This window comes from Mytilus edulis, chromosome 7 (genome assembly GCF_963676685.1).
Source record: "Mytilus edulis chromosome 7, xbMytEdul2.2, whole genome shotgun sequence".
Lineage (NCBI taxonomy): Eukaryota > Metazoa > Mollusca > Bivalvia > Mytilida > Mytilidae > Mytilus > Mytilus edulis.
This window is the reverse complement of record NC_092350.1, coordinates 46,743,281-46,755,263: the sequence shown is the minus strand read 5'-3', so window position 1 is coordinate 46,755,263 and position 11,983 is coordinate 46,743,281. Positions and strand designations below refer to the sequence as shown.

Below are 11,983 nucleotides of genomic sequence, written 5' to 3'. Positions count from 1 at the left end.
TTAACAACTATAGGTCACCGGCCTTATTTATGTAAAAAAAAAAAATGAACGAAAAACAAATATGTAACACATAAACAAACGACAACCACTGAATTACAGGCTCCTTACTTAAATAAATGTTCATAACATACTAAATGTATGTTCATATTGAAATTGATAGAAAACCAAAAATTGGGAACTTTGGAAATAAAGGTGGAGGGTAAAAAAACATTTTCCTGTCCCCAATAACCTATGACTTATGATACTTTTGCTGAAATTCTCCAGTCATTCTGCATTTTACAAAATTCTTCCAACAACACTTTGCATACTTTAAACTACGCTCTGTATGCCCGCGATTTCGCGGGTGTGTTCTAGTAAGTTTTGAAAATCAGTAAACAACTATTCATTTTGATATATATCTCATCTACCTGTCTTGTATAAAGTATAGTTCTTATCACATACACATATTATTATCCTGATATACATGTGATATTTGCTGATGGACATCCACCTTTATTATAAAAATCTATAAATTTTTAAAGAGTTGTAAAACAAAGTAGGGTTATACCCCTTTAATATGTCCTTGCTCTTATATGCATGTTATATTTGCTGCTGGTCATAAAGCTCCACCATCACTATTTAATTTATCTATGATAAAATGTTGTAATACAAAGTAGGATTCATATAACTTTATTAACATGGTCTTATCTTTATAAGCATGTTATATTTGCTGATGGATGTTCAACCCCATCCATGTCACACAAAGTAGGATTAATATCACATTGACATGTTTTTGTCCTGAAATGCTTGTAATATTTGCTGCTGGACATGACATTCCTTCTATCATCCTCTATCAATAAGTGTTGTAATACAAAGTAGGGTTTGGGCTTGACTTTCATATGATGAAGACATAATCTTTAATCAGATTAATTTAAAGTCTGGAGCTGGCATGTCAGTAACTGCTAGTAGTCATAAGTTAATACAATGTATATGAATCCTCGTCATTTTGCTTACTTTCTTTTGTTACCTTTTCTGACATTCGAATCAGTCTTCTTTTAAACTGAGTTTTACTACGTTTATTCTACATTGGTTAGAGGTATTAGGCGAGTGTTGAGATCTCACAAATCATGTTTAACCCTGCAACATTTTTGTGCCTGTTCCGAGTCGGTGAAATCTGGCATTTGTTAGTCTTGAATGTTTTTTAAATTTTAGTTGATTTATATTTTTTGGAGTTAAGTATGACATCCATTTTCACAGAACTAGTACCGATTTTGTTTAGGGTCCAGCTAAAGCCCGCTTCGTCTGTTTTGTGCCCTTTGGTCAGGCGGTTGTCTTTTTGACACATTCCCCATTTCCATTCTCAATTTTAATAATACCACATTTACATGTTTTGGTCACGATTAGCATGTAATACTTTCTGCTGGACAGACAACTTCATTCACCATCAGCATCATCCTCTAATAAGAAGTGACGTATCAAATAAACAAATTTTACATCACAATTTTTGAAAAAAGTTTTAATCTTAAAAGTAAATACTTAAGTATAAATGCCTAATATATCTTAACTACTATACATATATCATAAACTTTATAAACTAACAAAAAGATATTGAGCTATATATAATGAACTTGATCATCTTCAAGTAAAACTAAGTATATGATTATAGATGTGAAACCTGGACTGACTGACTGACTCACAAACTGAATAAAGTGTAAAACAGATTTAATGTTAAGTTTGTGTGAAGATTCACAAATAAACTCTGTAAAAATAAAACTTTTCTACAGATTATTTTATATCATTAACATTTAAAAGAACTATTTCTCCTCCAGTATATTTATACTTTTGACATCATAAAGGTTAAGAATACATGTATTATATACAAATTTGATTGCCATCAAATACTCAAAAATGAAAATTAATAAAAAAAAAACCGAACCAAAAAAACATAGAATTTTATGTATTAAATCAGATTCTAAAACTAGGATTTAAGTATGTAAATTTTTGACTTGCATTGAGATAAGAGTTCTCCTCTTTTTATAACAACTATTTCAGAGTTGTTATCAGGGGCGGATGCAGGAAATTTCAAAAGGGGGGGTGCTAAGGGGTGCTAACCCAGGGCAAAGGGGGGGTGCAAAACATATGTCCCGATACAAATGCATTGATCGGCAAAAATAAAGGGGGGGTGCGCACCCCCGGAACCCCCCCCTGGATCCGCCACTGGTTATATAGGCTCTCTATTATATCTTCATTCCAAATCTAAAAATTCAGCTTCTTTCATTCAAGAAACTGTAAAATCTTTCAAATAAAAAAAAATAACATGTAAATTGGCTGCAAAGTAAATATTCTGATACAGAGATCAAGACTTGTTACAACCTTTTTTTGAGGATATGTAAATAATACATTACAGCTAATTTAAAGATATAAATGTTTACAACCTATCTACAGCAGACTAAACAGGTACTGCCAAGTTCCTCTCGATTTATATAAATCTTTGAATCAAATTGGGAAAGTTGCATTTCAATATCAAAGGGGTAAAATAATAGATTTAAAAGATATTCCAACAATTTGACGAAAATTTATATTTTCAAAAATATTTTGATAAAAAAAATCAATAACCAAAGTGAGAGAATTTGCATCTAGCGTAATTGTCTTTACCTCCAATAGAATTTTGGTTTTGGTTCTGGAAATGGTTACCTCCCTTTTTACTTTTAAATAATGAAAGTTAACTAGGAAGTTTCTTGTTCATGTAAAAGACTTTTTTTTTCTCAGCCTATTAATTCATAATCAAATAATTGAAGAAAATATTGTGAGCCTGAAATCATAATTTGTTCTTATTACTATCAAAAATATACCAGGACAACACAATCTACAATAAACCAACCCTCATTGTCAAAATTTAATATTGCTTGATTTAATATTTTAAAACTACATGTGCATGCTCATTCCTCAGCAAATTCAACATTCAAGAAAATGGTAAAAAAAAAAAAGAATATGACAATAAAAAAAATAATCAAAGACTACTTCTTGATTATTAAACATTCTTTTTCATGTAAAAAATGTACAATTGATAATCATTACTACAGTAATCTTAGCACACAAAAGATTATCATATTGGAAGAAACGATTTTTCAATATAAATGTAAAAAATTTGGCAAAGTGGAAAAGAGAGGTACTTTCAGATCAATAAATGCATAAAATTGGATCATATTCAAACCACACAAAAAGAAAATCCCCAAAATCAAACAAGCTGAAATATTTCGAAATTTTTATTTCCCCTTCATAATTGTCTTGAACAGGACTAGTGCCATTGAGTGTATACACATTTAACCTCTTTTATTTCTAATATCTTTCTGCAAACAAGGTAAGGGCAATTCAATTAAAATGTATGTGGGAAGGTAGGATGGGACTTTCAAAATGTCCCTACAACTAAGAACCATTTTTAGATAATTTTGCATACTTATATGCAAATTTGGCCGCCATTCTTTCACACAAGTTGCCACAAAATATTGGAGCACAATTTATAATATTCCATGTAATACTAAAAAAGTGATGGTTGCTTGACACCATAAGGTTATTAGGAGATAGATCAAGGGTCAGTCAGAGCCAATTCAGCTAAATACCCAAAAAGGTAAAATACTTCTATTTGAGCGGGTACTACAACAATACAATATTATATAAAACTAACATTCTACTTCATAAAATACATATAACTTTTTATACATTGAAGCCTTTCATTTGTCTTTATCCTTACTAAAGTTTCCTAACATTACCAGTTGGAGCAAGAATAAAATTGATTTGTTTTCTTTTCGCAACATTTAAACCAGCAAATAATAAAAAGCTACAAAAAAATTCATTGGATACAAGATAAACTTATCCTACGAATCAACTCAAAATTAATATCAAATACAGTAACTTTCAAATTTTTAATACATTTGACTCCACCATATATTTTTTCAGGTGTATTATAGAAACTTTGTTGATAAATATACAAATAAAGTGGGAAAAAAATGTTGCTTACCTTTTATCAAATTTAATAAAATTGAGAAAGGAAATGGTGAATATGTCAAAGCGACAACCACCCGACCATAGAGCAAACAACAGCCGAAGGCAACCAATGGGTCTTCAATGTAGCGAGAATTCCCGCACCTGTAGGTGTCCTTCAACTGGCCCCTAAAATATGCATAATAGTACAGTGATAATGGATGTCATACTAAACTCCGAATTATACACAAGAAACTAAAATTTAAAATCATACAAGACTAACAAAGGCCAGAGGCTCCTGACTTGGGACAGGCGCAAAATTGCGGCGGGGTTAAACATGTTTATGAGATCTCAACCCTCCCCCTATACCTCTAGCCAATGTAGAAAAGTAAAACAATAACAATACGCACATTAAAATTCAGTTCAAGAGAAGTCCGAGTCTGATGTCAAAAGATGTAACAAAAGAAAATAAATAAAATGACAATAATACATAAATAACAACAGACTACTAGCAGTTAACTGACATGCCAGCTCCAGACCTCAATTAAACTGATTGAAAGATTATGTCTTCATCATATGAATATCAGGTACAATCCCTCCCGTTAGGGGTTTAGTATCATACTATCATAAAATATATGAGAAGAACATAACCCGTGTCATGCCAACAACTGTTTTTTTAGAAATAAATGTGTTTAGTTCCGATGCAAAGACCCTATCAGTGAATCAATGTTAAAGCCAAAATATGCAATCTTTAATGACCTGACAACAGTATCGTAACTATATCCCCTTTTAATAAGTCTATTTAAAGGTTTTGTTAGTTTCTGAGGAGAATACTGACATTTTTGTGCTTTATAAAGAATATTTCCATAAAATTTTGGATGTGAAATACCTGAACGTATAAGATGTCTGCATGTTGAGTTATATTTACGAATTATTTCCTTATACCGGTGATAAAATTTAGTAAATGTTTTGACCAGTTTGTGATATCGAAAACCCTGGTGTAACAATTTTTCAGTAATACATAAATTTCTCTCGCTAAAGTCTAATACATTGTTACATACATGAGCGAATCGTACAAGTTGAGATATATAAACACCATAAGATGGTGACAAGGGAACGTCACCATCTAAAAATGGATAATTAACAATAGGAAATGAAAAATCATCTCTTTTATCATAAATTTTTGTATTAAGCTTCCCGTTTATGATATAGATATCAAGAATTAAACAAGCAAGACAGCAACCAAAATGATTTTTTTTAAAAATTGTAAACAATAAAAATTGCATGATCAATTTCAATAAAATGGTTGTTATAACTTTATAAAGATACAAAGATACCCCACGTGACGTTACATATTCTGTTAGTATAATAAATACATTTTTTTTTTTAAATATTGCACATTTAGTGTTAATTAAACCTTTTAGTATAACCCATAGGTTATCAAATTAAAACTATTCTTAAACATAACTTGTCAAATATTTAGGTGAAAAAAATATCAATTCTTGATATTGAATAATACCATTCAGATCATTTTTGTAAACCTTACAAAACATAGAAGAAAAAAATCATTAAAAATAATAAAAGTATAATAAAATGAATGCCATTAGTTCTAAAATAATTATAGAGATTGCCTTATGTTTAAGGTACAATAATTAACTAAAAGTATAGGAATTATTTAATGCCTTTAATTGTTCTATCATGAGCTTTCTCCACCGTAGAAATCTATTTAAAGGGAAGTAACTTAAGTTATATCTCATCATTACAAAATAGAAGTGATCTGAATTCATCTTGACTGAAAGGAGAAGGAGTATAAGGCTGAGACAAAGTTTTTAATCCTCTGCTTGTTCAAGTCCTCTTTTTGATAACTGCACCGCCCATGACGACTCTTCAGCTTTATGAAGCAACAAAATCACCTGCTCTTTCTTGTACTACAAAATATAATATAATAATTTAACTTAAAAATAATTTCAAACCTTCAAACCAGAAGATTTACAATTCATCATTTCATTCTATTTTATGATAAAAATAATAATAATGACTGAGTTAACCCTTGTCATGCGGGGGCCGTATTATTACGGATGTACCCAGATCACCGTTATTTGGCATCAATGGCACTCCATACATTTGAAGGTCATCGTAATGCCATTTAATTCGTAGTGTATGCACGTTTCCTCAATCTGAAACTATTGATTGTCATGTTTCTCACTTTTAATATTCATTTTGAGCTCAAATACAAACTTCAAAAATTAATATCGGACAAAATTGTTTTTTTTGGAGGGGTGGGCTTACCTTCGAGGTCTGAAACCTTTACAAATACTGTTCACCCAAAGGCATATAACGACTGATCCTATTCATTTTAAAATACGCCAAGGAAACGACTACTTCCCGTTGCAAGTCCAGTTAAAGTTCAAAATCGGAAAAAATCGAAAATATTTTGAATTTTGGTGCAAATGACCTTCTTAAGACTGATGAACCCAGATCAGTTTCACTCCTACCTAACAACTGTTGTGATAAACGTGTTCACTAGGGTCCACTCTACATGTAAACTACAATTGGATGCATCTATTAGCATCTCTCGGACTTCCAGGTCGAGAAAAAGAATGAAAAAACGGCAAAATTGAAGCTTTTTGCACATGAGGACCAACTTTATTCTCTATGTATAACAAAGAAAAGAATAATTTAGGATGGGGGTAACTATTCCAAGAAATTACAGTCTATTAGCAAAATGAATACAACTGACTGAAATGGACTCTTCCATAATGTTAAGTTCATTTTGAATCCTATGAAATGGATTTCCCCATGAAGCCTAATCATATCACTGAAATTGACTATTCCATGAAGAGTTTTTTGAAGACCAGTTAATTTTAAGTAGTAAACCTTACTTGGAATGGTATGTCCCTAAGTAAGCCAGTTCATTTATTTATCAGTCATCAATGATGACTGTGAGTAAACTTCAATTTAATTCTTCCTTGTTAAATACTTCAATCATTTCAATTATAATTGAACTGTTTTCATTGAACAAATTCCAGTTTTTGAACATGTTGTACACATAATCCAGAGTTTTGTTTACTTGTGAGTTCAGGTTGCAATTAAGTTTTTATAAAGATAGTTCAGTTTTCTTAGTGTAGTAATGGTAGTGAACAATGCACTGTAATCATTATAAATAAACAATGTTACGGAGACATGCAATAATAGTCTTGATAGCATTCCTAATATATGAAACATTTTTCACCATTACTTTTGAAAATAAATTTAACAAATAATAAAGTAAGATTTTCGTTCTTTAATTCTTTAGTTTACCGCTATGAAATGAAGGATTAATTTCCTACAACTGTCAAATTCAAGGGAATATTCTTTACTACTCTTTTTCGTATGCAATCGAATATAATGTACTATGATTTGGTGGTATTACACCTACTGGACTGTTTATTATGAGCAGTTCCCAGTTTTCTGGTAGTGTCGAATTTGACTGAATCTTTATTATTACCTCAATTTTACATTTTTCTGGCACAATATCTCCAGGAAGTTTCTTCACAGTATATCTAAATTTGTTTTCTTTTTCTTTCTTCTTTATTACAGCTGTCACTTCAAAAGAACTGTAAAAATAATTAACAACTTGAATACTGTCATGACTGTGGATTCTTTAATATTTGTAGGATACCAATTTTCATGGATCTAGTGCATACAGGAGAACCACAAATTTAAATATTCAATGAATTACAAATTTCTGAAAGGAATATATATGCCATGTATGTGTAAATGGTCTTTTGTTCCGACGTTGGAAAGTTCTAGGCGGAAAAAACTAACTAGCCTAAAAGTTCCAGGGGAACTTATTAACTAGTTACTTTGTTCTTTCTCTGGTTTAAAAGTTCCACCGGAACAAAGTGACTATTTTGTAGTTGAAAAGTTCCAACAGAACATATCAACTAGTTAGAAAGTTCCTTTTTGCCAAATTAGTCAAAACCGGAACGAACAAACTAGCCCAAAATTTCCATAGGAACTTATCAACCAGTCACAAAGTTCCATTTGGAGAATTGATGCAAAGGAAAAGCGCAACATATTATATTTGAACCTTTCAAAGGGGAACCAAGATACTGATTACAAAAGTCAAAAGAAACTTATCAACTAGTCACAAAGTTCCTCTTTGGCAAAGTAGTCAAGACCGGAATTAACAAACTAGCCCAAAAGTTCCTCCTCATCACGGTGGGTACTTTTAAAAATATCAATTTCTGATTGATGTATAACAATAAATTAGAACTTATTCCGTTATGAAGGCAACATTCTTACCGAATTAACTAATTGTTCTGTTCCGCCAAAACTATTGAACTAGCTACATTAGTCCGGGACTTTTCAACTATGGTAGTTACTTTTTTCCGGAACTTTTTGACTGCACTCAGAATAAAACAACTAGTTGGAAAGTGCCATCGGAACGAAATAACTAGTTGAAAAGTTCCGCCAGAAAGTAACTGACGGAACATAGTGGCTGTTACATATGCAGATTTTGCAAAAAAAAAAGAAAGTTAATATACATGAAAATGCATGATTCCCTCAATCCACGAAAATTGGTACATTTGAAAATAAATTCATACACCATATACACAGTATATTGATAAATGGTATTGAAATTGACAAAATCACCCTACATGACAATTCCCAAACGAATAATTAAAATTATTTTTTGAGAGATATCTGTGGAGAAAAAGCCTTGTAAGATTTAACAAAATAAAACCTATTCCAAAATGAAATATAATCCCATTGAACTTTAAACATATGACTATAATCTTGAATATGCCAAAATGAAATATAATCCCATTGAACTTTAAACATATGACTATAATCTTGAATATGCCTTTAAATATACATGTTATAGTAAATTGGAGTGACAAATATCTACAAGTTACACTAAATATTGTTTAATCATGAAATTTTGTTTTTATTCTTTAATACATATTCCCCTATGTCACTCTGTTTTATAGATTACTATGCATTATGGGTTTTGTTAATTGTCAAAGGCAATACGATGATTGTGGAGCAGAATTTGCTTATGTCTCCGGAGCACCTGAGATCAACCCAGGTTTTGGTGGGGTTCATGTTGCTTGGTCTTTAGTTTTCTCTATTTATGTTTTTTTGTGTACTATTGTTTGTCTGTTTCTTTTTCCCTATTGTATCTCTGCCTCTCTTTTAGTTGTTTACATCCTCATCACTTTGTCTTTGGTGAATAGTTGTCTCAGGCAAACAAAAATAATACTTGTGTTTCCGTTAACCTACCTACCCAAATTTTAAATGCATACCCAAACGCTTTTCATGCCTTTTTTGAACAAGCCTTGTTAAAGTCAGACTGATTCCCTAGTCATGCTAGTAGTAACCAGATAAAAAATGTTTGTAAATTAAAATGATATTGCAATTGCCTACCTACCTAATTTTATTTTCAGCAAGTTTATAGCAGAAACACATGAATTATTTTTTTTGGCCCCATTTGAAATCATAACACACTTCCTTATTTTAACATTTATCTTCAAGTTCTCTAAAAGACATCCTATTACTTGCAATTTTAGATCTGAAACATAGCTCGATCTTGAGTCTTACTTGTTTTCAAATTTAGGCACGACAGTAGCATTTTTTTTAGGTTTAGCACCAAATATCTTGGAGGTCACTTCAAGGTCAGGGATGATCACAACAGCTCTGACAGTGGTTAAATCTATCTCCTCAGCTGTCACTGGTAACAAAAATAACAAGTATTCAAATCTTTATTCAAAGCTTCTTTATACAGGGAAACTTAAGTTGTTTGAACAAATGTGGTATATTTTTAGCCATCATAGATAAGCGGAATATAATGACTGAATAATTCGGGTTAGGGCGTATAAAAAAATGAGGTAAATAATGGCCTTAAACCATTTTAACAATACGAATAAAAAAAAAATGAGCAAAATAATAACTAAATAAGGAATATATTTGTTTGAATTTACTTTAAAACTATGGAAAATAAAAGAATTTAAGCCAATACAATACCAATAGGCCACTTTATAGTTGTTGTGACAGTCATGATTGTAGCCACTATTGAATATTGAGCAGATGTGTGCATTGGAAGGAAAATAATAACATTACTAAGTATGACTAACATGACTAAAGAGAAGTTATACTTTTTTAAATGCACTTTGTTGCAAAAAAAAAGAAATGCTATCTTTAATCAATGTCAATGTTATTTCATCTGTCAAAATTTTATGCTTTTTTTCTAACTTTTTTAATAAATCTATTATTGTTGTACATGTTCTAATTTCAATCATTTCAGCATGTCATATACAACTAGGAGCACATTTGTATTAAAACTTAATTTAATTTAATTTTATACATGTTATAGGGAGCTGCAAAAATGCCAACCATGGTGTACAATAAACTTACAATTCCACTGACCACTCATATCCAGTCAACATGGTCATTTAGATTAGTACAAATAATTATGACATCTTGAAACACTATTTCATTGATGGAGTCAAAGCAATAAAAAAAAAAGTACCAATTATCAGGTCGCCTGCAAGTTGATATTGTAAAATATCAGCTGCAAGTCCAATATGAAGCTTTTTGTCGAGTGAGCGCGCGTAGCGAACGAGATAAAAAAGCCTTCATATTGTGTCGAGCAGCTGATATTTTACAACATCAATATATGCATATAATCTGATAATTGATTTATCGGGCTGTATTTGCCTCTTTTGGAAGTGTTTTCTTAGTTTCACCAGCAACCGGAAGATGACTTGATAAGGTCGGGTCAAACTTATCAACTTCGCTGATATGTCCAGGTCAAAGTTATTAAGGCCAGATCAACGTATTTGATGTCACAAAGCCATGATATGCAATTTTATTAAGAGTTGAGCAGAATGATATAGACAGTGGGACGCTAAAAAAATAGCACTGCAAGACGTCATAATTATTTGAACTAGCCATGACTATGTATAGAAACATCAGAAAAAAAGACTCTATCCAGACTCTCATGTATGTTTCATCAACTCTAGATAAAAAAAAACCATTAATTCACATGCCGTGTCCTTCTATTATAGTTCAGTGCAAATCTTATTCGCCAATTTGCTTGATATCTGAATAACCTGACGACAGTCTTTCCCACAGGCACTTGTTTCTGTCAATATGGGGTTTTCTATCCATACCCGTACGAATATAGCACTTGTTTCTGTCAATATGGGGTTTTCTATCCATACCCATACGAAAATGGTGATTTTTCGTACGGGTATGGATAGAAAACCCCATATTGACAGAAACAAGTGCCTGTGGTCTTTCCCCCTTTTTTCTATCAATATGATATATAATATTCAGAAAACAATGCCCAAACACTTTGTTATTCCTCATTCTTTTTCACTAGCAATGAAGCATTTTTAAATTGAATGTTATTTAAATTGGGTTTTAGTACAAGTTGTTTCAAATATGGTAAGTATAAATAACCTGTTGGAATGCGAAACTCTTCGCCTTCGGCCATGGTGGTAATTTGTGATTATCTGGGAAGGTCTAAAACGCGGAAATGGAAAACGCGGAAGTGAAAAATGAGTGTATTATAACTAATATCTTTGGAACCGCTAAAGCTAAATTAATAAATAAAACTGATTTTGAAAGCTTATATAATAGTCTATAAGATAAGATTAAAAAAATATATATATTTGAAGTAACTCGAATAATTACAGCGCCCCCTTACGGTCATTGTCCTCCAGAGGTTAATGGAGTGATCTAAGTGATCGTAATATAACGACTGGATTATTCGGGTTATATTTGAAGATGCTTTTTTACCGAAAAGTTGACCGGAAGGCTTTCTTAGTGCGACTCTGGCAACACATTTTTGAACATTAAAACTTAAATTCACAAAAAAGATATTAGTTATAATACACTCATTTTTCATTTCCGCGTTTTCTATTTCCGCGTTTTAGACCTTCCCTGATTATCTCTCTTGATTCACTAAACCGAAAGTAAGCGTTTGAAAATGAAAGTACTAAATGTCAGAATCATTTATAACTCGGCCCATTTC

At 31.5% G+C, this 11,983-nt stretch overlaps 1 protein-coding gene across 1 annotated transcript; it reads right to left on the bottom strand.

Moving 5' to 3' along the window:
* Window positions 1–1,477: 1,477 nt before the first annotated feature.
* Window positions 1,478–11,565, bottom strand: LOC139481608 (uncharacterized). Its single transcript, XM_071265045.1, has 4 exons — window positions 11,410–11,565; window positions 9,547–9,676; window positions 7,448–7,556; window positions 1,478–5,888 (listed from the first exon to the last, which is right to left on the bottom strand). The coding sequence occupies exons 1-4, from the start codon at window positions 11,441–11,443 to the stop codon at window positions 5,790–5,792; spliced, it is 372 nt and encodes a 123-aa protein (XP_071121146.1). The 5' UTR covers window positions 11,444–11,565; the 3' UTR covers window positions 1,478–5,789.
* Between the last annotated feature and the right edge of the window lie 418 nt (window positions 11,566–11,983).